The 27,456-nt window shown below is 48.8% G+C and overlaps 1 protein-coding gene across 3 annotated transcripts; it reads right to left on the reverse strand.

The window, feature by feature from the left end:
- Positions 1 to 46: 46 nt before the first annotated feature.
- DNAJC16 (DnaJ heat shock protein family (Hsp40) member C16) lies at positions 47 to 27,353 on the reverse strand. Of its 3 annotated transcripts, none has more exons than XM_081201491.1 (15): positions 27,230 to 27,353; positions 22,656 to 22,841; positions 21,415 to 21,481; positions 19,319 to 19,658; positions 17,092 to 17,276; positions 15,978 to 16,082; positions 14,187 to 14,345; positions 13,200 to 13,330; positions 10,113 to 10,296; positions 9,102 to 9,284; positions 8,696 to 8,772; positions 6,692 to 6,772; positions 5,128 to 5,223; positions 3,842 to 4,009; positions 47 to 2,374 (listed from the first exon to the last, which is right to left on the reverse strand). In XM_081201491.1, the coding sequence occupies exons 2-15, from the start codon at positions 22,820 to 22,822 to the stop codon at positions 1,981 to 1,983; spliced, it is 2,337 nt and encodes a 778-aa protein (XP_081057617.1). In that variant the 5' UTR covers positions 22,823 to 22,841; positions 27,230 to 27,353; the 3' UTR covers positions 47 to 1,980. The 3 variants fall into 3 exon arrangements, with proteins under 3 accessions (XP_081057617.1, XP_081057618.1, XP_081057616.1); XM_081201492.1 differs by lacking the exon at positions 27,230 to 27,353 and adding an exon at positions 27,074 to 27,221; XM_081201490.1 differs by lacking the exon at positions 27,230 to 27,353 and adding an exon at positions 25,841 to 25,862.
- Positions 27,354 to 27,456: the final 103 nt, after the last annotated feature.

The raw sequence follows: 27,456 nt of genomic DNA on the forward strand, positions 1-27,456 counted from the left end.
TTGCCTTGATAGGCAGGTAGCAGGTGCACCACTATTTCTTGGGGGCGGGGGGGTGGGGAAGGATCCACCCAAAGTCACTCCTGTGACGAGGGAAGCCCCAGTACAAACAAACCGGCACTTCAGAGAGCTCTTGCGAGAGGCAGACTGCTTGCTCTGTTTTTCATTTTTCTTGTAAAGAAAGAACACACCAAGCACATCTCATCCCCAATTCCCCATTGCAAGGCACCACTAGCAAGTCAGCAAGACATTCTATTTCCAAGAGCTGTTCTACACACTGCAAAGTTCTGGGCCACTCTTGTGAGGTTCGGCTGTCCTATTTTTGAATGAAAAAGTAGAGAGCAAGCACATCAGGGAGAAAGCTCTGCTACATCTCTCTCTCTCTCTCTCTCTCTCTCTCTCTCTCTCTCTCTCTCTAGGATGTGCTACGCAGAGGAGTGGCTCATTTCTTTTTGTTTTTGCAAGGGAAGCTTCCAAATATACGCCCCACGAACCCACCCAAGACGCATGGCCCACAGTGCGTCGTGTTGTAGGGTTGCATCCAACTAAGTGCTACTCGGAGCAGACCCCCCTAGAGTCAATGGACCTAAGTTATAATTATGTGCATCAACTTTGATGCGTCCCCTGAGTAGGACTGGAATTAGATGCAACCCTTGGACTTAAATTTAAATTAGAAAGCAATCCGCAGTTTAAAAATGTGACCACTCCTATGGCTCCAAGGAAAAAGTCAACCAGATCAAGGTGAGCGGCACATTCTGAGAGGCGGCAGGAGGGGAAGCAGCCGGGTAGCCGTGCCCCTTTGTAAACAAACAGGCCCCTGGAAACCTGCTTCAGAAAAGGGTGGCAAGGGTGCCCTGCCCTAAGAGGAAGGCAAGAAAGAAAGAAATCACATTGCCATGGAACAGACACCCGGGAAGTTCAGTAGTTTGGCATTTGAATTCTAACCTTATCCTGGGAGAGGCCATGTTGAGAGAGGCAATTTCAGCTCCTTGATACAGAGAAATGCTGCTCAGTTACTGTCCTACAGATGTATTGTTGCTGTTTCAGGGCGGGAGGGGAAGGGGTGTCCAGGGAACGACTCACAAGCAGGAGTTGCTGCCTTCCACAAACATACACACATACACACACAGCTATTGGCTAGCAGCAGTCCGTAGCTCTATGGATGTGGTTCTGAGAGTATGGCTGTAAAACTTCTTTCGGAGAAGAGGACAAACCAGACAGCAAGCAGGAAGGCATCAAAAGGGACATACATTTTTAAAATGGCTCATTGCTTCTCGTACAGTGTTTGCGGCTCAGCTGGCCACTCCCTGCCCTGCTGAAGGCTGAGCTGGTCAACTCTACCTGTTGGATTATATTGCACCCAGGGCTGGAGGGGGGCATGCAAGTGGGTTGCTAGTACCTTCCCCCCTCCCCACCCTTATACACATCCTGCCCTGTCAGCTATTTGGTACATACAAAGGATAACGGGGCATGTGTGGGAAACCAACAGGTAGGGATGATTACAGCTCTCTGTGGACTGCGTGGGGGGAGAGTGGCAGCAAAAGAAAACCAAAAACATTTAAACCATCCATAGGCAAAGAAGAGAGTTCCCACAGCAGCAAGGCTTTCATCGACTTTGGAGAAAAACCCAGAGGCGGAACTGGAGCAGGCTGGGACAGCGGGGGGTGGGGTGGAGGACAGGGGCACCGACTGTGAACCAGTTTCGATTGTACGGCTTCCAAGCATTCAAACCATTTGGTACGAAGAGCAGGCACCAGTGCATTCGCTGCCACGATCGCTCCTAGGTCAAAGGCGCGGGAAGGATGTTTCTAACTCACTGGGCCTAGGAGGATTCATCTAAAAAGCTACCATCTATTCCGACACTCCAGAAAGAGAGATGCTTGCAGTTGTCCTCTTTCAACGTCTCTGCTGAGATAGAGATTCTCTTTCGAAAAAACTCTTTTTTTCCTTTTTCAAAATTTTATGCCTCTGCTGTTGTTTTTTTCAGTCTAGCGCAGGCCACAAGGGAATATAAAACCTTTGCAGGGACCCTTCCAACAGACGCTCCATCCACAGGGAGAGCTTGTTGAGTTTGTTTTTCACCGACCTCGCCCCCGGGCTGCAAGAGGAAGACTTCCCACGGACCTCCCCCAGGTCAGATTCATCACAGGGCATCCCCGGGGCATCCCCGTCCTCCTCCGACTTGCGAGGCTTGAAGAGGCAGAAGTATTTCTTGTGCCCGTTCAGGGCCAGGACGTAGCCCGTGTAGTCGCGCTCCAGGAAGTGCTTGTCGTACTGGTTGGGGATGGGGGCGGCGTCTTGCGCAAACTCAAGGACGTACTCCAGCCACTCCCGATGCTTGTCCAGGTTCAGGAAGGAGAAGTGGAGGCAGTTGCTCCTGGAAAAGTGATGCAGGAGGGGATTGTAACATTGTAGAGTTGGAGGCGACCCCCCAAGCCCAACCCACCGCAATGCAGGAATCTCAGCTGAAGCATTCGTGGCAGATAGATAAAAGGGGTTACTTCTAGCATCCCGATCAGAACCCAGTACAGTGGTACCTCGGGTTAAGAACTTCATTTGTTCCAGAGGTCCGTTCTTAACCTGAAACTGTTCTTAACTTGAGGTACCACTTTAGCTAATGGGGCCTCCCGCTGCCACCGTGCCGCCGCTGCATGATTTTTGTTCTCATCCTGAAGCAAAGTTCTTAACCCGAGGTACTATTTCTGGGTTAGCGGAGTCTGTAACCCGAGGTACCACTGTAAGCTTAGAAGCTGAAAAACAACAGAAGAGCTGGGGGGGGGAGCGTCTAATCCCCTGTCACTGGCCCTCCAAACGAAGCTTTCCAGCCCTCTAAGACCCCATAATTTTGGTGGTGGAAAAAAAAGAGAAAAATTAAAGTGGAGAGGTTGGGATGCCCCTAGTGTGGAGTGGCCACACACACTGCTTGAGGCTGGCTGGGGTGAATATGGCACTTGGGCCAAAAATGGTTAGCCACGTCCTTGAGCTAAAGCAACTGCCTTGATCAAAGTCAGGGAGGGAAAGGCCTGGGCTGGAGATTCAAGAGCTGGTTATGTGACGCAACCTGCCAGGGTAGGCTCACTGGTTCCTGCATTCCTCCAGCCAGGGAAGGGGGAGCTTCTCAGGACTCAAAGCAGATTGCCTAAAGCACTTCAAATTCTTTCAGACCCTGCTGAACCCCAATCAAGGCCACAATGGGACTTAGCTCATCACCCAGTAGCCCCTTGAGAAATACCCATTTCCTGGATCTACTTATGACCTGCAAGCCAGCAGCATGTCTGGCACAGGGGAATGAGACATCCTCCCATTTGAAATTGGTGCCGCAACCACACAACTGCGAGGGGTTCCTATCCAAGTCAGAGGTGGATATAGGGTCAAGTCCTCCCCACATATCTGAAGCGAGGAAGATACATAGGAAAGCTGCCTTGAAACAGAGTCAGGCCTCTGGTTCATCTAGCACAGTACTGTTGACACTAACCAACAGTAGCTCTTCGGGGTTTCAAAAAATAGCCTCCCCTTGCCTTCCAAAAGCCGGAGGAAAGACCCAAGGGATAAAAATGGAGAGGACCGGGATGAGGAGGTGATTTTAAGCCCCATTTCAGCACAGCCCAACTACCGTTTTGCAGCCTCAAGCTTCCCATCTACAGAAATGGGCACAAAAGGTGACCAACTTCACCGTGCTGTTGCAAGAGCGACACAAGACTGTAAACGGGCTAATCATCACGGATGAAATAAGCATCCTGCTCTTCCGTTTAGACTCTGGAAGGCTGCAAATGCCCTTTTTTTTCTCCCACGGCATGACACACCTGCAACATAACTCTGGCCAGTGACGGTGCCCCACACTCACCCAGTGAAAGTGTAGACCTCCAGGGCAAACTTCTGCAGGAGAGGCGTCTTGGTGGGGTTGGAAAGGATCAGGACCACGTTCATGTGCCCAGGCCTCAGGCGCACCAGGTTGCTTGTGTAGGTGATATCTGTCAGCTCGGTCACTTCGACGAAGCCCTTCTTGGGGATCCTGTGAGGGAAGGGGAGAGAGAAGAGGCTCAGCAGGAAGCAAGGGGAGCCACCTGCATGGGAGAAGGGGAAGCAGCAGAACTTTAGCTTCTATATGTCCACAGAGCTCTACGGCCTTAAGAAAAGCCTCTGTGAAAAAGGCTTTCTTGGAGGAAGGTGCCTTCCATGAAAGTGGACCGTTTGGGTCCATGTAGTTTGCCACTGTCATCTGTGATTGAACCTGTCTGACTGAACCTTCTGCATGCTGGGATGGCTCAGTCAGTAGAGCATGAGACTCTTAATCTCGGGGTTGTGAGTTCAAGCCCCACATTGGGCAAAAAGATTCCAGCACTGCAGGAGGTTGGACTGGATGACCCCTAGGCCCCCTTCCAACTCTACAATTGTATGCAAAGCGGATGCTCCACCCCAGAGAGCTTGCAGCCTTTCCCCAGTTTCAGCTGCACATGCACTTTCAGCCACTTTCCCCTGGACGAGCCAGGTAGAAGGTTCTCTGCTTTCTTCCATCCTCATTCTCTCTCATCATATCTACCCAACCTTCTCAGCCCAACAAGCTTCCCAAACCCCCTTCAGATGTCTCCTCTGAGACAACGAGAGCCTGAGGAAGCTGTTGCAGATCACGTCACACTGGCTGGCTGCGGTTCTCCAGGGTTTCAGAGAGGAGCTTGTGGGGGACTGAGCTGGAGAGCTGCTGCAGGCAGAACAGATGCTCCATCACTGAGCCAAAGCCCACTCATGCTGCGGTGGAAGGCATGAAAAGGTTTGCGTTTCAGCAGGGCCTGGGACAGAGTCCTTGCCCCAGTTGAACAGGCAGCCCAGGTCAGAAATTGGCTGCTGGCAAGGGGCAAACAAGGCCCAAGAGTCCATCTCCATCACCTCTAGTGAAGGCTATGCTTCTAGACCCCTGGCCACTGCCTCTGGCCCAGGAGACGCAAAGGCCAACCCCAGGAAAGCAGAGTGCTAAGCTATGGAAGCACTTGCCAACCTGGTGCCCCGCGGCTAGATCTGGACTACAGATCCCACCATCCCTGACCACTGGCTGTCTTGGCTGGGGCTGATGGGAGTTGTTGTCCTGTACACCTGGAGGACTCCAGGCCGGTGAAGGCTGAACTAAGGAGAAACCTGTTATCTTTGGTGAAACTTGTGTCGTTCTTCTCGCCCTTCGGAGGGTTTTCATCCTTCTTGGCAGGAGGCGAATCTCTCTCGTCGCTCGAGTCGCTGAAAAACAGCAAATTGTGTTTTCAGGCGGGGAAGAGGCTGGGGGATCACGGACAGGATCGGATCAATTCATCTGCAGTGTGACTATTGTGTGTCTAAAAAGGTAAAGGAACCCCTGACTATTAGGTCCAGTCGTGACCGACTCTGGGGTTGTGGCGCTCATCCCGCTTTATTGGCCAAGGGAGCCGGCGTACAGCTTCCAGGTCATGTGGCCAGCATGACTAAGCCGCTTCTGGCGAACCAGAGCAGCGCACAGAGACGTCGTTATTCCCATTTTCCATTTACTGTGAGTATTTGCTTTAAAACCCCTTGATTTTATCTATATCCTGATAATTTTATTAGGTCTTCTGTTTATACTATTTTTTAAAATTAGTATTTATTAAAGATTTAATTTTATTCTATGTAAACCACCTACAGAGCCAACGAAGTTAATAAACATTAAAAATCAATAAAGCTTGGAATGGGGGAGGTGGGGGTGGTGAGATTACAAAACGAAGGGGAAAACAGAGAAGAGAATGGGGTCTTTCCGATGTTGGCACCCTGGTTTTGAAACGCTCTCCCTAGAGAAGCTCGCCTGGTGCCTCCATCAGTTGAATGATTGTATTTTATCGTCTTCAGTTTGTGAACTGCCTGGAAGATGTGGTGAGGGACAGCCCATCCCATTTTGCCGCCTGAGACAAAATGGGAAGGTGTTCCCCTGTTGCCAAAGTCTCCCTTACATGGATTGCAGGCGGCACCCGTGAAGCGGCAACAGATTCCGGCAAGATCTCGCTAGAAGCCAATGCCGCTTCTCTGCCATTGGCAGAGGTGCCAGGATGCCCGCAGGGGTGCTGCCTCTTGGGGTTCTGCCGCCTGAGGTGGCTGCCTCAGCCTGCCTCATGAGCGGGCCGGCCAGCCAGCCCTGGATGTGGTTAAGTAATAATAATAATAATAATAATAATAATAATAATAATAATAATAATAATACATTTTATTTATACCCCGCCCTCCCCAGCCAAGACCGGGCTCAGGGCGGCTAACAACCAATAGTAAAAACATGTTGATTAAAATACCATTTAAAAAACAAGATTAAAATACAACATTAAAACATTAGGATGCAGCCTCTCCACAGGAGGAGAAAGGAAAAAGAAAGAGGGGGAGGGAATCAAACTGATTCTAAGCCAAAGGCCAGGCGGAACAACTCTGTCTTACAGGCCCTACGGAAAGAAATCAGATCCCACAGGGCCCTGGTCTCATGAGGCAGAGCGTTCCACCAGGCTGGAGCCAGTGTTGAGAAGGCCCTGGCTCTGGTTGAGGCTAATCTAACTTCCTTAGGGCCCAGGACCACTAGGGTGTTGCTGTTTATGGACCTTAAGGTCCTCCGTGGGGCATACCAGGAGAGGCAGTCCGGTAGATACGAGGGTCCTAGGCTGTGAAGGGATACAAAGGTCAAAAAATACCTACCTGCCTACTACATACGGCTGCTTACCTGAAAGCCTGAACAATAACGGTCCCAAAAAGGATGAAGAGGGCTGAGAAGATCAGCGATAAGAGGGGCATCATTTCTCTCCTGCAAAAGAGGATCGCCAATGAGGACCGGTGTCAAACCAAATCCGCAGCCTGTGCCTTCTTCCCCCACCTCTGAATGGGCTGCCTCCCGGGAGAGGTGAAAATGGAACCAATACGAGAATTGGCTCCCTTCTGTCCATCCTTGCTGTCCTCTCCAGTTCCCTCACCCTTGTGCCCCTTAGGAAGTACTGTGCTCCCTCAACGGCCCAAGGTCTGAGAGGAATTTTGTTACAAAGGTTCAAATTGTTATTACACTGTTTTGCACATTCAGGCATGCTTTATAGCCTGCATCAACTATATTTTCAGGGGGGGGGGGAATCACTATTAATATTAGGTGGCAGCAGCAATAATACAAACACAGTGGTCTACTAGTGGCTCAGGAGAGGGAGAGCAACTCCTGGTGATCAAGAAGCAGAATGTCTCCACCCAAAGCGCTGACCAGCAGCCCACCCAAAACTGGCCCAAACCACTTTGACAGTCTTAACTTTTGCCTTGAGCACTTCTAATTCCATGCAAATTTTGCACTTTATCATAGGGGATTGTGGTAAATGAATGAAGATCCAGAATGTGCAAATGGAAGGAATCAGAAGAGAACCTGTCTGGGTTCAACCTGGAAGCCCCTTCTCCCTGCAGCAGATCTCCTCACTGCCAATGACCCTGAAGAGCCACTGGATCCTGATATCCGCTACCCCTCCCCGCTGCCAGCTATCTAGGCTCCCGGATGGTTCTCAGACCTGCTCCCTTCCTCTCTAAACAAGTACCTGCTCTACCTGCCTTGCCAGATCAGGCCACTGCCCCATCGAATCCAGCATCCTGTTCCCACCCAAATACTGGTAGGAAACTGGCAAGCAGGACCTGAGCACAAGAGCAATTCTTCCCCTCCTGTGGTTTTCAGAAACTGGTATTCTGAAGCATTATTGTCTCTGAATGTAGAGGTGGAACACAGCCATTTGGGTTAGTAGCCACTGAGCCATCTTCATGGGAATCAGCGCAACATGCCTAAACATTAGAAGGCAGTGGCGTAGCGTGGGTTGTCAGCACCCGGGGCAAGGCAAGTAATTTGCGCCCCCTAACCCATGGATTTTAGCACTCGTGTGCGAGCGCGCGCCCCCAGATGTTGCGCCTGGCCCCCCTGCACCCCCCCACGCTACGCCACTGGGGCTGGGGGCGAGCGAAGGAGCCAAGGACCCCCCCCCAAAGGCTCAGCAGGAATTTATTAAATTTATTATTTGCGGAGCCCCTGCGGGCCGAGGCAGCCGAAGCCCCCTCCCCTCGGGCGCCTCCCCGCCCCCTCCTCTCCTTGGGCTGTAGGTGGAGCTCCAGATCTGGGCTTGGCGAGCGCCTCTCCTCCTCCCGGCCGGGTCCGGGGGCTTCCAGCCGTGCTCCGTCCTCGCCCCCCCCCTTGCGCTGAGAGCCGGAGCCAGCGGCGCCCCCTTCTGCCGGGAGACCCTCGCCCGCCCGTCGGCTTCCTCTCGGAGGGCTTTGGGGAGTGCAGGGCGCGGCGAGGCCCCTCGGAGCTCTCCTCCCTCCCAGTCGGCAGAAGCAGCCGTCGCCTGTGGCTGGGCCGAGGGGATGGCGGCGGCTGCGGGGTACGGAGGCTGCCCGTGCCCGGCCAGGCGTCGGTGGCGGCGCTGGCGCTGCTGCAACGGCTCCTCCTCCTGCGAGCAGTGAGTGGATCGCAGCCGCAGCGGCGGTGGGGGGCGCGCGCGCGCTAGGGCACAAGGCTGGTGGTGGCGGCGGGGAGCCCGGCGGAGGAAGGTACTTGTCCCTTCCCTCTGGACTCGCGCCCCCCCCAATGTTGCGCCCGGTGCGGCCGGCACCCCTGGCACCCCCGACGCTACGCCACTGTTAGAAGGCCACCCCTGGTTTTGACACTCCAAAAATGTGAATCAAGGAAAGGCTGCTATTAATACAGAATCCATACCAGTTGCTGTGAAAGAGGCTGTCCCAGCTGTCTGATATATAGTCGATGGCGGAGTAGATCCATCGGAGGAAGAAAACCTGCGATCACACCGAAAGAGCAGAGGGGAAAGGGTGATTCCGATCCATCAGCTACAGCTTCAGTTCATTATTCTGGCATTTAAACGAATGCAGCAAACCTATGCAGGTCTACTTAGATGTAACCCCCAATGCATCCAATGGGATTTACTCCCAGGTAAGTGCACAGAGAATGCCTAATGCATGCAAAGCTATGTCCAAGGAAATGTATTAGCTGTGAGTCTATTTACTCATCTCGATGTAGAGAATTGAAGGCTTTTTGCATCGAGATCCCATCACCCTCAAACACACACACACACGCTTGTATCCTGTTAAACGCCCACAATGCTTACAGGAGCAAGTTCATCATTTAAGTCTGGCAGGATGGTATCAGAAGAGAGAATGCCTGGGTCTGTCCTCAGCTGATCCAGGAGGTCCAGAAGAATGAAGTTGTCCTCTTCACTGCCGCTCCAGGGTTCGTCGAGGGCTTTGTAGACTACTCGCCCGGCATTGTTGCGCCTCTCCAAGATGACCACCTGGGCGAGAAGCAGAGGGTTAAAACAAAAGTTGGTGTGGGGGAGTTTTCAATAATAAACACCTCTAAGTAACCAAGTTACTAGTAGCAGCGTCTTGTTCCTGCTTCCTCCTTCCTTCCTGCAACTGATCGCTCCTGGAAGTCTGTGTATGCTCTGCTACATTCAACTGGGTCTGGCTAAGATCCTGCAACAGGTCAAAGTTGCGAAACACCAATATACTTGCCCCACAGCACAGATAAAGAAGTGGTGTCTTTGGCCCATTACATCCAGGTGGGAGTTACCTGGCCTTCTGCCATCACCTGCAGTTGGAGATTCATTGCCTCACCCACTCAGTTCCTCTGCCTGAACGGGCAGTGGCAAAATGATGCATGGACTTAATCCCTATTTTTCACAGCCCTGTAACCACCCCCACCCCCACACACTTTATGTTCCCATCCTGGCCTTCTACAAGAAAATGCTTCCACAAGAAAATGGTGGTGGTGGGGAGGAGGAGAATCTCTAGGCCTACTTAGGCCTGCCAAATCTCCCCGTTTCGCTTGCGAGGCCATTTTGGCTAGGCCAAAAAGAACTGTCACATTGGGCGGATCCAGCCTGCAGACAAGGCAGTGAAATTAGGGCTTTATGATTCATCTCAACCCATTTTTTATGTTTTCAGTTCAATTTTTTTACATATCAAATCATATATTTTTTTATAAAGCTCTCTTACAACGTTTCTCTGAAGTGCTGCTAACTGACCCAAGAAACATGGAACTAAAGGAATGTTTTGCAATGAATTAGACAGAGCCAGCAAGACGCAGCTGGGCTGGAGGACACAGGCAGGACACTCACGGCTGACTTCCCGTGGAATCTTTCGTCGTCCGTTAGCAAAGTGTGCCCAAACTGCGGCTGGTAGTTGCTGTAGATGTGCACAAACCTCAGGGTGTCCTTCGTGTTGGCCAGAGCAAAAGCCAGAAAGGCTTCATAGCTCACAGTGTATTTATCGCCCTCGCCGGTAATCAAGACCACACAGTACCTAGAACACCACGAGGGAAGAGATAATTACTGCCCTCTCAGAAACATAATAGGACTAGTTGACAATACTGAAGGCAAACACCCACAAACCCACACACCCAAAGAGACAGCAATTGTTCGCAAGGAAGAAGAAGAAGGTTTGGATTTGATATCCTGCTTTATCACTACCTGAAGGAGTCTCAAAGCGGCTAACATTCTCCTTTCCCTTCCTCCCCCACAACAAGCACTCTGTGAGCTGAGTGGAGCTGAGAGACTTCACAGAAGTGTGACTAGCCCAAGGTCACCCAGCAGCTGCATGTGGAGGAGCGGGGACGCGAACCCGGTTTCCCAGATTACGAGACTACCGCTCTTAACCACTACACCACGCGGGCTCAAACTCCTTCCCAAGTCACTTGGCTGGAACCAGAACACTATGCAGCCAGAATCAAGGGAACTTGGACTCCAACCCTTTCTGCTTTAGGGGCGGGCAGTCTGCAGCCCTCAGCCTAATTTTGAAAGTTCTCTGCAAGCCATCAGTTTAGGCCTCTGGCAAGAGAAACCTGTCCTTTCCCAGGCAATACAGAGATAGGAAAAGGGTCAGAGAGAAAGAATAGAAGCCACTTTTAGTTCTGCTTCCAGCTACTGTCAGCCACTGGCCCCTATCAGATTACCCACCAAGGGAATGTGGCCCTCAACAGAAAATATGCTCCCCTCCCCCTGAGATTTCAAGCAAGCTCCTGGCTTCAGCAAAGAGAATCTGCAAGGCAATTTTACTTTGCCCATGCTGGAGGAGGCAGGCCAAGCCCCTCTGTCCAAGGCTAGCTACTATGGTAAAGTCCAAGAACTCTTGAGAGAAGAGAAGGCCTTGGAGCAATGTGGGGGGGCACTGGGTGGATTCAGGCAGCCCATGGCCTTGGGGAGCAATGAATCTTGTAGATTGCCTGTGGGGATGCTCCGTGTGATGGGACTCTGCAGTGGGACTTCTTTTTCTGTAAACACTCTGCACGCAGCTGAGCCATGCTAACCTTGAGGTTTGAGGACCGCACTGCCCTCTGCAGGATGCTGGTCTGAAGACAACTCAGAAACCTGGCTAGTGTAGAACCTGGCCTGCATATGTTCAGCCCAGGCTGTAGCCATCACCCTGGCAAGTATGTTTCTGAGCCCAACCTGGTTTCTAAAGCCCTGGGGACCCCTCTCTCTTTTGAGATCACCTCTCCCCTTTTATCAACCCCTGTGCTAACTGTGTTCTTCTGATCAGGCACCACCTGGCACGTTAAGCTTAAGGTTGTGTGCTTTTTGTAGTTGTTCGACAGATGCTGTTTTCATACACCTTTGCTGCTAACTATTGGAGTATTTTTATTTTTGTGAGCTGCTCAGAGCTGCAGAAAGGCTGCACAGGAACGCACTATGGAAAAGAGGTGGGAGTCCCTCTGTAGGCTTTAATGGCTTGGTAGAGGAATGGCAACATTATCATGACCCTTGAGTCAGATCGTCTTTCTTCAGGTGCTGAAGTCGAGGACTCCTGAGTCAGAAGGGAATTTGAACACATGGCCACACCCAGAATCAAGTCCGCAAAGTGAGCCCATGGTAGCTGTGCCCCTGGGCGGCTTGAGTAAGACTGCTCGAATGGGCTGAACGCTTTAACTGAAGAGGTGCAATCAGAACAGACCCTGTTGCTTCTATATAAGCCTCAGTCCAAGTTTGACAGTTGCTGAAACAGCATCAGCACTCTGCTCTCTTTCAGCATTCAGCAAGAGCAAGGCTCGCTTTGTTGGAGGTCACGTGAGGACAGGGATTTGCAAATTGCAGTTCTTAGTTCCCGCACGCTACTGGGACAATCTGGACTCTGCTCATATAAAGAATTGTTTATGGAAGAAAGAGAGTGAAAGCTAATCTCTCTTACAGTGGTACCTCGCAAGACGAAATTAATTCGTTCCGCAAGTTTTTTCTTCTTGCGAGTTTTTCGTCTTGCGAAGCACAGTTTCCCATAGGAATGCATTGAAAACAAGGGCTTTTCTTCCCACGGCCAGCCTTCAGAAGGCTGTTCTGAAGGCTGGTGGTGGGAAGAAAAGCCCTTCTTCCCACCTCCCGCCCCGCAAGCTCCGGGGACAGGAGGGCTTTGCTGCCGACCGCCAGCATTTTAAAAGCCCCTGCTGTCCCGGGGTGATTTTAAAATGCTGGCGGGCGGGAGCGAAGCGTTCGCTGCCGACCCCCAGCATTTTAAGATCGCCCGGGGCAGCGGAGACTTCTCTGCTGTCCCGGGGAGATTTTAAAATGCTGGGGGTCGGGAGCGAAGTCTCCGCTGTCCCGGGAAGGCAGGTGGGGGGGGGGAGCAAAGACTTTTGCCCCCCGCCGGCCTTCAGAAGAGGTCCAGGACCTCTTCTGAAGGCCGGCTGTGGGCAAAAGTCTTTGCTCCCGACCGCCAGCAATTTAAAACAGGTCCCCGGAGATTTCCCTATGGGCTTTCGTCTTGCAAAGCAAGCCCATAGGGAAATTCGTCTTGCGAAGCGCCTCCAAAATAGAAAACCCTTTCGTCTTGCGGGTTTTCCGTCTTGCGAGGCATTCGTCTTGCGGGGTACCACTGTATTAAATTCCTATCCCGCCCCTGCCCCGCCCCCCCACAAAAAACCCCAAATACCTTCTCTGCAGAACGTTTAAAAGGGCGGGGGGAGGAAGGTAGGGAAGTCAAGTCACTCTGAACTCTCCTTTCCTTACAAAACCTGCCCAACAATTTTACTGTGCAACCCCAAAAATACTTGAAACTGGTTCAGTAAATGCATCTACAGCTGCAGAGTTCTGCTTTTAGGCCTAGATTCTCCAGCAGCTCTCAGTATCCCATTCTGAGAAGGGACTTGAAAGTCCCCAGATATCCCCTACAAAACCAAACACACTATGGAGGAGCATCACTACCACCACAAGCCTTACTTGCGCTGCCTGTGAGACTTTTTTGCAGGACACAACTCCTGAAAAAGCTTCTGGCTGGTGAGCCTAGATGCCATGAGGAACTTGTTCTGAGACAGGAAGTCATCAATAAGCTGCTTCTTCATGCCTTTGGCCTGGAAAACAACACACACACACCCAACAAGTTGTCAACCAACCACAGAATTTTCAGATGATGATTCATGTGCCTTTTAAATACATTTGCAGGTTACCAAAATACATCAGCAGATTACATACCACCATCAAGGTATACACCCTTTTGAGATGTGGAAGGAACTGCCAAATAAACTCACAATTTAATAACACGAAAACTACTTATGTGTTGCTAGAAAGAATATATATATATTTAAAAGGCAAGCCCCATCTTTCTTTGTCACACAAAAACACTCCCAAACCAAACTGGCCAAACTGGCAGGGGGGTGGGGTGGGGGAGCCAGAATGCCCTTAAATAGGAACTTCCTGATTAATTTTATTTCAAAACTGTTTGAGGACTAAACAGTGTAACCCTAATCAAGTCTGCTCAGAGGTACTACTGAATTCAATGGTGCTTCCTCCCATGTAACCGGGTAAGGATTGCAGCCCTAGTTAAGTAAGGTCTGCAGTCCTAAACAGAGTGGGTTGTATCTAGCCTTTGTCCTACACAACAGTATACCCACTGAAATTGAAGAACCTAAGTCAGTCATGTTCATTAATTTCAGTGGGTCTACTATGAGTAGGACTAACACTGGATCCATCTGCACTGCAAACTTTTGTTGCAGGTCCCCAACAGTCTAGATATGAATTGCAACTTCTTTAAGGTAAGGATCTGTGCTTTGCTTACAAGACGTTGTAAGTTGTCATGGAGACTGATGGAGCTATCTGAAGCATCCTTATCAACACCGTAGAAACAAGTTAGGCTGAGCATTGACCACCTGCCTGTTAGGGCCAGAGTTCTCGCATAAGCAGCCTTGCATGGCGGCTGCCATACCGTACCTGGATGACATCAGCAGGCTTATTGACGTGCTCTTTGAACACCATCATGGTGGGCGTGTAGACGTTGATGTTATACTGGCTGGACAGCTCTTCTGTACCTCGGAGCCCAACGTACACATATCCAAAGGACAGGTAATCTCTGTAAGCAAACGCCGTCAGCTGGAAAGAAAGGGGAGGTGGATGCAGTTGGGCTACACGGTACATTACATGCAACGCATAGACAGGAATATAGAAAGCTGCCTTCTACTGAGTCAAGGCCATTAGTCTATCTAGCTCAGCACTGTCTACACTGACTGGCAGCGGCTCTCCAGTGTCTTTTTCTCAGTTCTATCTGGAGATGCCAGGGATTGATGTTGGGGCCTTCACATAGCTGACAACCTTCCCTTTTTTTGCGAGAAATTCCCTTATTCCAGTGCCGTTTCCTGCTGCTATCCCAGATTGTCAGATATCCCGTAGACTGTCCCCAGGACAGGTGAGGCTGCTAATCCCTTATTTTCAAATCTGAAAGTTGACAGCTATGGGCCTTCACCATTGAGCTACAGCCATACCCACAAGGAAGTGAATGACAAGGAGATGTGCCTGTTAGTTGTGTGCATGCAGTTCTGTACAGAAAAGAATACAGACCAGGGGTTGAAGGCAGAGGAAGGGATTTGCCAAGCCCTGCTGGAAACCACAGGGTGGGGTGGGGTGAGGATTTAAGAGTGCTCTTGTGATCAGGTCCTGCTTGTGGGTTTCCCACAGGCATCTGGTTGGCCAGGGTGAGAACAGGATGCTGGACTGGATGGGTCAGTCATTCAGTAGCCTTGTCTTATGTTCTTATGTTCATTCCAAAGCTTTCACAATTTCCTCCTCTGGACTTCTTAGCCCCCAGTGACACTAGGGCAGGGTCTCTTTGACAGTGGCAATAACCAAACATAATCAGCTGCCTTCTACTGTCCGTCTAGTCCAGTACTGTCTACCTTGACAGCTGAAGATTGAGCCCGGTGGCCTCTGGAATCCATATAATGTGCTCTACCTCTGTTCTGTGGTCCCTTACTCCAGTGGTGTACCATGGAGGTGGCGGGGGGGCAGTGGCCCTGGGTGTAATTTTGAGGGGTACAACCAGGAGCCCCCATGACAGGCTCCTTCATCGAGGCTGCATGGCTGAGCTTCTGTCACTTTTCGGAGCAAAGCCATGCCCAGGCCAGGCCTTCAGGGCTGGGGTGGCGCCTCTTTCTCCTTGTGGTTGGTGAAGGTGGCCATGCCAGATGGTGATGGAGCTGCCAAGCCAAGAAGGCATGCAACGACCGTCACCATCAGCGCCAGAAGCCACGTGCCTTGCGGGCTCTGCACATGCCCCCCAGAATGTGCCTCCACTCCAGCTGCCCAGTCCACCAGGGGGTGCAACACTTGCCCCGCTCTGGTCGCCAGCAACCCATGTTATGCCACTGCTGCACACCACTGCAGAATACTGAGCCCCTGGAAGGCTGTTTCAGATGATCCAGGCACTTCCAGGTCTGCAGAAAGGAGGCATCTGATAAAATGTTCCACAGAGCTTTTGCCAGTCTTCCCCAGCTGTGCTGGCTGGGGCTGATGGGAGTTGTAATCCAAGACACCTGGAGGGCACCAAGTTGGGAAAGGATGGCTTATGCCAAAGTAAGCTTTTTGTCTTTACGGTGCCATGTAACTCTGTTCTTTTTGGTACAACATCTTAATACAGCTATGCACCTACAAAGGAAGCCAGAGGACCTCCCCTCCCCCGCCCCATTTCTTACTAAGCGGCAAAAATCAGGTACAGAGCAGAGCCTTTACCTTGTATAACAGAGGGACGAGGGGCATGTGATCAAAGAGAAGCACATGGGGTTTGTTCTCTTTCTTCCAGTTCGACAGGAATTTGACGTAGTTTTTATCTGTAATCTTCAACGTAAAACAGAAATGATCAGTCTCAGACATCAAACACGGAATGCTGTTTCAGATTCAGATTTTTTTAAAAGGGTAAGTTGCAAACTTGCATCTAAGGGCCAAATGACATGGTATGCTAGGACAGCCTCTCCCCACCTGGTGTCCTCCTCATGTTTTGGACTGGAGCTCCCAATGGCTGTATTGGCTGGGGCTAAGTAGTCCAAAATATCTGGAGGGCACCATTTGGGGAATACTGTGGCAGGAGATACATGGACCTCCTGATGTTAATGCCAACTAAATGCAGCACAGAAAGACACAACAGTATTGTAAAGCCATGGTTTATTGAGCTCAACTGTGGTTTGTTTATACATCCAAACCTATTCAGCCAGTTAACTATGGTTTGCCTGTGACCAGCAAACCACAATATAAAATCATGGTTTTTAGCTGGCTTAAGAAACTTGGCTTGCATCAAACATGGTTCCTTGTTACCTCAAAACCCACGACTTTGACTTTATACTGGTTTGCTCCAGCACCCTGATCCAGATGGTTGTTCAGCTACAGAGGTGCCATGCAAGAGTGGCTAGAAAAACAAAGCCAACCTTAGGCAAAACAAGCCACAGTAGCTCTGCTTATCTGTGAGGCTGATCCTGAACTGATCCTGGCTTTCGCATTCTGTACAAACCTGGCCAATGAGTTGCTACTGGAGCTTTGTTAACCAAAGGATGGGATTTCTAGACTTGGCGACAACTCACTTTAAACCCAGGATCCCATGAGACTGAATCATCAATACCCATTTCCCTGTTCTGGCTATTATGTAGCCCCCCACTGTATAGAGAACAGAGTAATTCCGAAATCCACAAGATACCCCCAAATATCCACAGAAGATCTGAGAGCGTTGGGAAAGAGGTTAGGTGGCACATGTCTTGGGGGGGGGGGATTACAAAGTCTCTAATAAAATGCTAAGGAAAACAAAAACAGAAAATAGCAAAGAGGAGCTTAAAATAAATCAGGAGGCAATAATCACCTTCTCAACAAGGTTACCCGGAAGTAGGCTTTCCACAAACTGCCGCAGATTCTCCCGAACAACTGCATTGTGGAAAAAGGTAATTTTCCCATTGATAAGTCCCAGGATGGATGGTGTACTGTGTGCTCCTAGGTGATGTGCCAAGCGCCTCTCATAGCCAGCATGAACAACGCCAATCCCCACTCCTGAATGAGGGAAGGAAGGATACCATAAAGAAGAATTAATCTTCTCTTCTATGGTCTCTAACAACTTCAGGGAATCTAAAACATCGGAAGTCTGTGATCACATGTTTACTGTAGCATCTAGGAGCCTCAAGGGACGGGGATTAACTGCTAGTGCATTCTCTGCAGCAGCAGAAACAGAAACGGAAGGGTTGTAGATCAGTGGTAGAGCATAAGTACTGCATAAAAAAGGTCCAATTCCTAACATTTCCAACTCTGCTGAACTGCTGCCAGTCAACGTACCAAACTAGATGAAGCAATAGCCAATCTCAATGGAAGGCAGCTTCCTATGAATAAGACTGAGCTCTGTGTGAAAGCAGAGGTGGGGGACTGGGTCCAAGTCCCCCTGTGGGCCATTTGACAGGTAGGAAGGACCACCCACCTATCAGTCACCTGATGACAGCAGGCGATTGACACGTGTCAAAGTTCAAAGGAGGTCTGGCAGGCAAGGTGGCTGGCAGTCAATTCAACTTCCTCTGAAGATGTGCTTTCTGTGCCAACCTGCTGACTGGTGCTGGAAGAGCACCTTCAAAGAGGCTCCCGGTAACCATATTATACAAGTTTAAAACAGCTAGGTATTCCTGTTCAAATGTAAGAATATGAAGAGGAGACCTCAAAGGAGAAGAAATGGTGGCTTATGGCCCAAATGGGTTCCAAAAGAACTTCTTCAAAAAGAACAAAAATTGATGTCACTTTGGGAAACGCTGCTCTAACACCATAGCTACCATAGCTGGGCTCCCTGGAGCTGTCCAAGGTCCTGCATACTCTCTGCTTAGCTAGGACCAGTGACTAGGCAAGCCCCAGGCTCCAACAGAACTGGACTTGATGCAGAGGCTTGATGCAGCAACCAGGGCAGCGTTTACTCAATCTTCCACGAGCCAAGGCACACTTTTGCCCCTGAAAAGTTTTGCTTTTACAGTAAGAATTCCAGAAACAAGTGAAGAAGGAAGTCAGTTGTGCAGGTGATATGAAATGGACGTGACCAAGTTAGGTTTTATTAATTTCAGCAGGTCTAATCTGAGTAGGACTTAGCCAAAGACAACCCACATTGTTTATATTAATGGAATATGTAATGCAAGGAAGTTAGATGCATGCCCCAGAGTACTGATGTTTCATAAAGCCTCTTCTCTGGGCAGGATTTGTTTTGTTTTGTCAATGAATTTGGAGTGATGGAACGATCCAGTCACCACCAATGCAGAGAGAGAGAGAGAGAGAGAGAGAGAGAGAGAGAGAGAGAGAGAGGAACTAACAATCCTCAGTACAGGATGACTGGAAGCAGGCAAGGCCAGAACAGGGAGTCATGCAGCCATGCAGCGGGAAACCTCTTCCGTGAATGAGCACACTAGCTCCACAATAGCCTTTTGTAGCTCAATTCATTTATTTCACAAGGCACATTGGAGTGGCCCTCTCAGAGCACACTGCTTTTGAATTACTGCAGCTGCAGCCTAGGGAAGACGCATCCAGACTCTGAAAGAAAAACTCAAGCCAAATACAAATGGATGGTGATGTCCTGCAAAGCCCTCAATTGCCTGGCTCAGCACCCTATGAGGCCACCTCTGTTCACTATGTTCCACCACAACCTTACAAGTAAACCAAGAACCCTGGGTTGAATCCAGTAGAAAGACCCACTGAAATTCATGGACATGACAAAATCAGGTCCATTGATTTCAGGGAATTTTAGGAATGGTATCTCTCAAGAGCAGAATAGGTGCCTCCTAACAACTCTCAGCATCGTTAACAAATTAGAGCTCCCAGGATTTTTTTGGGGGGTGGGGTGGGGTGGCTGTTTAAATGAGCATCATAGTGCTTTAAATGTATGGTGTAAACGTGGTTTATGTGTCTCAAGAGGGTGAGGGGGGCTTGCCCTTTGGAGATTAGCTAAACCCTACATCCGTGCATCTTCTAGTGAGCAAACTGGCTTCAAACTGGCCAGGGAGAGGGTAGAATCATGCAGTTTTCTGCCCCAAATGCAGGTGATGCGAATCCAAACACGTTTCTCTTCTTACCCAGCCCTTCAAGTTCCTGGACCACCTCCTTCCACACGGGCTCAATGTGGATGCAGCTAAAGCACCAGTCCGACGTGATCTTGATGAGGTAGGGTTTTCTGAAACTGTCAGGCAGAATCTCGTTGATGTAGTGTGAGAAGTGCAGCAAGTACTTCTCGTCAGAGGAGTCGCGGCGGTCCGAGTTGAACGGGAAGTGGAAAAAGGATTCGTCGAAATAAAAGCTCTCGTGGAAGTGGTGGAATGGGCGGTGCTGGGACTGTTGCTGATGGGGGTAGCCCTGGTTCTCCCCCACATCGCCATAGCGGTCAAAATTTAATCTCTTTTCCTCATTGGACAGGATCTGTTTGAGACAAACACCAACACTCTTAAGTGTATGTTACCGGTTTATGCTTTGTGAAACACTAAGGAGCGATGGGCTGGGTCCAGGTTAAGTTAGTTGAATAAGCGTCCCAATGAAACCTCTGCAACAAGTCATGACTGCACTCTGCCTATTTCGACAGGGTCTAAATTCAACCAAATCAGCCTGGATCCAAACCAATGTATTTGGATGGCCTTATGTAAATAGAACAGGTAGTGGGGTATAGTGGTTAGTGTTTGGACTAGGATCTAATAGAGACCAAGGTTCAAATCCACACTTGGCCATGAAGCTCACTGGGTGACCGTGGGCCAGTCACTCGCTCTCAGCCTAACCTACCTCACACAGTTGTTGTGAAGATAACATGGGGTGAGGGAAAACCATGTACGCCAACTTGAGTTCCTTGGAGGAATATAATTGCTGTGATAATAACATTTTAAACGCTACTTTTCAAAAGACATTACAAGATGAAAATTCCATGCCAGAATCTCCATATTAATCCTAGTTACCATATTTCCATATTAATCCTAGTTTCGTGTTTTTTTTCTTTTTTTCAATCTGCAAAAGTACATCTGTTTTGGTAGTGGTGAACTTTATCCAGATGGGTAAACTCCACCACCACTAAAACAGGCCCATTATCTAAATGGTGCTGTCCTGATATTTTGGACTACAACTCCAATCAGCCCCCGCTAGCATGGCCACTGGTCAGGATTATGGAAGTTGTAGTACAAAACATCCGGAAAGCACCAAGGTTGGGAAAGCTGGGCTAGAACACCCCCTCATAATACTAAAACTTAAGTATCACCCAAGAAGTTGATTGCCAGCTGATTCAAGACAGACAAGAGAAAGCAGTTCTTCACACAAGATGTAACTAACTCATGGAACTCATTGCCACAAGATGATGGCTTTAAAAAGGGGTTAGACTATAGTTAACCAGTGTTCAGTTGTTGAAGTTCAATTCCCATCAACCCCAGCCAGGGATGATGGCAGGTGTAGTCCAACATATGGAGGGCACCACGTTGGCTACCCCCAGGAAAGACAAACCCGAGGAAGATAGGACTACCAATGGATTTTGCCATGGTAGCTCTCTTCCTTTGTTCTTATCTCTTGTTAAGTCATCTAATTTGCCCCTTAGACCATGATTATACCCAGTTAACTAAGAAGCAAGTCCTGTTAAACCACCTTGCCTGTGAGTCCTGGAAGACCTGCTCCCTGCTCTGCAGGCTTTTTGCACCTGGCCTGGGGGGACGGGGCCCTGACTGACTCCAGCTACGAAAGCCGAGGCTGCTGAACAGACTCTTGGGCTGGGGTATTGTTTAGGGAGTTTTGTTGGAGGCAGGGGTTGCTGCTGTTACTGATATAAAATTTTTGTATCCTTACTTTCTATCTTTTTACAATTTAAGTGGAAATTGTTCAATGTGTACTTTTTGGTGTTTTATTTAATGTGTATGACTACTTTTGCTAATTATGTATCTTTTGCAATTATGTACAAAAATAAAACGATGGATTGAAGCTCAGTAAGATTTTACTCTCAAGTGTGATCACTTTGGGCACTGTAACATTTATGGATTTACATGTGTGGCATTCCAGTGTAAAACTGTAGCAGGTATTAAATTAGAACACCAGAACCAGGGAAGGGAAGAGGCAGGACTGCCCATCCTTACAGTAAAGGCTGCATTTAAAACAGAAGCCTTAAATACTCAAATATGAAAATACAAAGTTAGAAAAGTGTGCCCGATACCTCATAAGCCTTGCTAATTTGTATGAATTTATCTTCTGCTCCTGGGTCCTTATTTTTGTCAGGATGCCTGGAATGGAAAGAAAACAAGACCATGAGCAGTTTGATCACAAGGCTGTTGGGTTTAGTTCAACCCTGGCATTGTGCAGGCAGAACTGACACTAATTAAAGAATATGTCACTAAGGCTTAATCTGTTTGATGTTTGAACAGATTTACTACAGGGGGTCGATTCCTGATGCGAAGAGAGAATTGGCACTAATTAAGGCACAAACATTTCATATGCAAAGACAGAGTCAACAGACTCTGCTACCTGGGTATCCCTGTCTTTGCCCACCAGTACATACTTTTCCTAGTAAGGTAGGTAAAGTTAAAGGACCCCTGGACAATTAAGTCCAGTCAAAGGCGACTATGAGGTGCGATGCTCATCTCGCTTCAGGCCGAGGATGCTGGTGTTTGTCCACAGACAGCTTTGTGGCCAACATGACTAAACCACTTTTAGTACAATGGGACGAGTGCCAGAGTGCACGGAAATGCCGTTTACCTTCCCGCCACAGCGGTACCTATTTATCTACTTGCACTGGTATGTTTTTGAACGGCTAGGTTGGCAGAAGCTGGGACAGAGCAGCAGAAGCTCACCCCATCGTGCGGACCTTCCAATCAGCAAGCCCAAGAGGCTGTGGTTTAGACCACAGCGCCACCCGCATCCCTAGTACTTTACCTGGTATTCCTCCTTGAGGCACCTTGTTTTGCTGGCTCCCTTTTTACCAACAGCACAGAGCCACTTCTGTCCTTAGGGCTTGTGCAGGCAACCACAAATATAGCAGCTCAACAGGAGCAAGTGCATCCAGCTATCTGGCAAGCAGGACACCCAGAAGGTCTAATTTCAGCTGAAGCTCTTCAGCAGGGAAGAAACAGAAGGACTCCTACTGTTTCTTAACTCCTCCATACCCCACACAAATGAGGGATAACCCTGATGTTCTTCCAAGCCCCCTGTGCATGCCAGAAGGTGGAGGATTGGCAGCAACCCAAAATAATGGCTCGCTAGTAAGTCAACATCTATGGACCTCTGGGCTCTGGTTGGGTTCTTTACCCCAACTAACACTCGTTTTTCATGCTGTCTACAGCTGTGCACAACATGATAAGAAAAGGCTGGCAGGCCTTTAAGGAGGAGGCAGGCGGTTTTTCAGCACAGCAGCTAAGCATGATACACTGTGATTCCAGCTCCATTTCATGAATCACTCACCATTCCCGGGCAAGCTTCTTATAGGCCTTTTTAATGTCCGCCTGACTAGCTGTCCTGCTGATTCCAAGGATCCGATATGGATCAAAATCGACAGCAGACAAGATCTGCAGGACCAGGACGAGGAACAAAACCACAACCAGGGAGACGCTTAGCCGTTTCATTTCCATTTTTTCCCCTGCAGGCAACCTGTACAGGAGAGATTTTAAAGGGAGAAAATCTAGGATGAGAAATTGGAAAGTTGCAATACAGGTGTTTCAAGGTCCCAAGTCTTAGGCCTGGCTGCTTCTTTCTGCAATGGTCACCACCTTCCCTTTCACCTCCATTGCAGCCCTGAAACTTTGATTCCATTCTAGTCTCCTACAATTCCCACAGCCTTTCAGAGAACTCTGATGACAACACTGCCACTTCCTCTTTTAAAACTCATTTTGACCCTCCACGCAGAAAGATTTGGAGGGACTGAGGCCATCCCAGCCACTGAAGTGGGGTGAGGCTGGGTACCAGGCCCTGGCCCCAGCCTGGTGGAATGCTCTGCCGCAAGAGATCAGGGCCCTGTGGGATTTGACATCTTTCCGCAGAGCCTGCAAGACAGAGCTGTTCCACCATGCTTTTGGTCAGGGCCCAGTCTGACCCCCCACCTTTTATAAGATCATCCTTTTATAAGACCCTGCATGTAAGTGGCCTCCCTAACTCCTCCGACCGGCCCATATAAGACCAGCACAAACAGTTGGGCCTGGTGAGCACTTAATGTCCCCAACCACTATAGTTATAATTTGTGGGTTGCCATCAGATTTTATTTTGATCTTAATCTGATTTTAAGCTGTATTTTAATTGATTGGTTGACTTTATGTTTTTAACATATTTCATATTTTGATGTTAGCCACCTGCCCGGGGTATAAATAATTTATGATGATGATGATGATTACCATCCTGCTTCTTTTCAAGGGGGCATACCTGAGTCTGGCCTAACCACCCAAATCCCTTTCTTCTCTCACTTTGAACACAGGGGTCATCCCTTTCCCAAAGCTACATGTGAGCTGCAAGACTGGACTGCCAAGCAGACACCTGGATGGAGCTTAAATGGCCCTCAGTCAAGGAAACTGAGGGGGAAGGGGGTGAATACCTAACAGTAACTAAGGAGAGCAATTGGTGGCATCAGAAATCAGAATATTTTCCACCATTTTATTTCACTATGGATGAACTTCCATTTCTGGAAATGCATCTTCATCAAACCAGTTATAATGAATGATACATGAATGGACACAATGACTGCATTTGCACATAACAGTAAGCCAAGATTTTTAGCTGAATAAACCATAATGCGTTCATACTATCTGCCAGCACACTCAGCCCAACTGCTTCCCCTTTGCTTCTCCCTTGGCACGGGCAGATCAATAAACCAAGAAAGGAGTAGCTTTGCATTATACCTAAAGCTAGGGTTGTGATTTATTTAGGCTGAATAAATCCATGATTGGTAAGCCATAATTTTAAGGCTGCTTGTGAACTCAGCCAACACCAATCAAACCAGGCACTTTCAAAAGTTGCAATTAACATTTTTCAGGTGACTATTCCTAAGAAGCATACATAAATAGCCTCTCACCTCTTTTGCTAAAAGGAATGCATTAACCATTTCCAATGACTCCTTAAAATGTAACTAATGTAAAGGAAGTTAGGAGTTGCCATGCCTTAAAACGGTGACAAACAGTCCACTAATAATAATATCCAACCCAAGCTCTGAATTTGTTTGAACATATAAAACCACATTAAAAATGTGCTTTGCTGATTTCTCCTCCCCACCAAGAAAATGCAAATATTTGGGGACAGCTGGTTTGAGGCATTGAAAAAACTTTTGAAATACCGTACTTAAATGGTGTGAAAAATGAATATGACATGTGTATTATTTTTGTTTACTTAATGTATGGTAAGTAAAATATGCCAAATCTTATCCTAATTAATTCAGGACACTGGAAAAGATTTCAGTTCAAAACTTTATAGGAAAATGACAACACTGAAAAAAACTTATTTCACCTGAAGGCTAAAGTATCAATCCTATGCACATTTACCCAGAATGATTCCTACTGAACTCAATGAGGCTTGCCTCTAAGAATGATCCTAAAACAGATTTCACTCCAAAAATATACATAAAGCCAGGGACTACAGGCAGGAGACGAAATGGCAAAACATTCATCCCAAACCCAAAGAAGATTGATGTTTGGCTAGTGTTACATAGAAGAGATTTATAGAGTGGCAGCTATGTTGCAGCAAAAATAGCAAAGAATCTTGTGGCATAGACTAACAAATTTTATACAGCATAAGATATTATGGACTAGTCATCAAATACGAGCAATTGCATTGAAGTTATTATTCCTACTGAAATATACAGATGTATGAGAAAATAATCTTTTCAAATTGGGGCAGGGGTTTTCACATTTTGAGATGTCAGCAATAAACACTGGCCTTCATTTTTCCACCAAAAAAAATCCCTAAAAATAAACATGCTAAACTAAATTACTCTGTAGGGCAACAGAAAATACTCTAATCTAGATAGGAAACATTTCCAGTTTTTTTTTCCTTGGAACATCCTCACCACCAAAACAGGTTTCAAAAGTCTGGATACAGTTTTGGTACTTTATGCTACAGAATAAACTGGAAACAGAAAACGGTACGAGTATCAGTAGAACATTCTTTTCATGCAGAAACCAATGTAATCCTGCATTCTGACTTCCAGCAGGTTCTACAAGTCTCACAAAAAAGCCCATGAAGGCAACTGTTTTCTTGTGCAAACAGCCCTCAGCACCCAGTCCTAAGAAGCATCCCTGCTCCATTCCATTAAACTATCATGGTAGATACTCTTCCAAACTTCCATTTCCAGGCCAGCCAGTTACCTCTGGAAAGCTCACAAGCAGACCCTTCCTTTGTTGCTGTCACTAACAGCATCTAATACTCAGAGAAGGTCCCCTCCTGATCATGGTTAATAACAAAATACATAAGAGCTGCAGCTCAGGAGGATCATCTTTGCATGCAAAAGATCCCAGATTCAATCAATAGGGATGTGTGTGTGAGTGTGTGATGGGAGCATGGGGAAGACTACCCTGTCTGAAGCTTTGCAAAGCAACTCCCCATCAGCATGTAGACAACACTGAGTGAGATGTCCCAGTGATCTGGTACATTGAAAGGAAACTTCTTACATGTGTTAGGAGCATCTGTTGCACATGTTTTGTGTGGAGAAAGGTTCAGGTTTATTCACCAGGCTAGGCTAGGTTGGACTACAACTCCCATTATCCTAGGCCAGCTTAGCCAATAGTCAGGGGTGATGCAGTCCAACAACATCAGGCAACCTAAGGTTGAAAAACACTGGCATAGGGAAGACTGAGTTACACAAACCAATGCAGACTGGGAACAAGACAGCTTCCCACACACAAGCAGGATGCGGAAGAGAGAGTCCCATCCCCTCAATGAGAATCCCGACTTGCAGAACTCCTGCTACCCATGACCATTTGTATTTTCGCCCACTTCATAACGGCATATTGTATTCAACGGCTATAACTCATAGCTCTGTAAAACTGAAATAATTGCATAAAACATTTGTATTGGGTTTTATAACTGTGTGCGCGCTTTCTCAACTAGGCTGTTAGCCTCCCCAAAGCACATCAACAGAAATAATAAAATTAGGGTGAGGGCGGAGGTTTCCGTTAACGATCATGGTGCGACAGTCCTCACCAAGGATCTAAACACAGCAAGCCCCCACCCCCACATAAGACAGATGCACCCCCATCACACTTAAATGGTTAAAGAGTGTTGAGGGGAGACCTGGGACAACCCAGGTCCAAATCCCCACTCAAGTCAGGGAGAAGAAGAAGAAGAGTTTGGATTTGATATCCCGCTTTATCACTACCCGAAGGAGTCTCAAAGCAGCTAACATTCTCCTTTCCCTTCCTCCCCCTCAACAAACACTCTGTGAGGTGAGTGGGGCTGAGAGACTTTAGAGAAGTGTGACTAGCCCAAGGTCACCCAGCAGCTGCATGTGGAGGAGCGGAGACACGAACCCGGTTCACCATATTACAAGTCTACAGCTCTTAACCACTACAACCATGAATGCCGCCTTAGCTTAAGCTCCTCCGAGAAAAGCCTGGACGGGATTTCAGCAGGAGGCGGTTTCGAAAAGGACATATGCAAGACAGGTATGTGCCCCCTTCCACAGGCCTCTGCCCTCCAAGAGGGGACCCTCCCCCCCCCCGCCCTGCAACTGTCACCACGCAATATCGCACCAGGGCTAAGCCCCTTCTCTCCTGCCCCCCATTATGCGCTTCCCGCAGTCCCCCGCCACGGCACTCGACTCTGCCCCCCCCAGATAGGACCCTCCCCACGGTTTCGTCTCTCCCCCCCCCCCCCATTATCCCCACACCTTTAGTCCTCCATACCAGAGAGAAGGGCCTGGGAGGGCTAGAGAGTCATCCCTCCCTCTCAACCCCCAAGTCACGTGGCTACTTAGGACAGCCGCCGCCGCCGGGTGGGAGGAGAGAAGGGGGCGCCTCTGTGGGGCGGAGTGGGCAGGAAGGGCGCTCGCAAATACCCACCCTAGGCTCCTGTCTCCCCGGTCCCAACTTCCGGCTCGGCGGCCCCGCCTCTGGCCGCCGTTACCATAGAGATGGCGCAGCGAGCCCTCACTTCCGGCGCGGTGAAGGCCCGCCTCTCTTGACAGACGGGCGGGAGAGAGAGAAGGAGGTAAACGACGGGAGGTGGGGCGCTGGTAGTGCCGCCGCGGTGCATGGTGGGAACAGAGGTTGAACACTCGGGACCCGGC

This window comes from Podarcis bocagei (assembly GCF_964188305.1).
Source record: "Podarcis bocagei genome assembly, chromosome: 7".
Taxonomy (NCBI): Eukaryota; Metazoa; Chordata; class Lepidosauria; order Squamata; family Lacertidae; genus Podarcis; species Podarcis bocagei.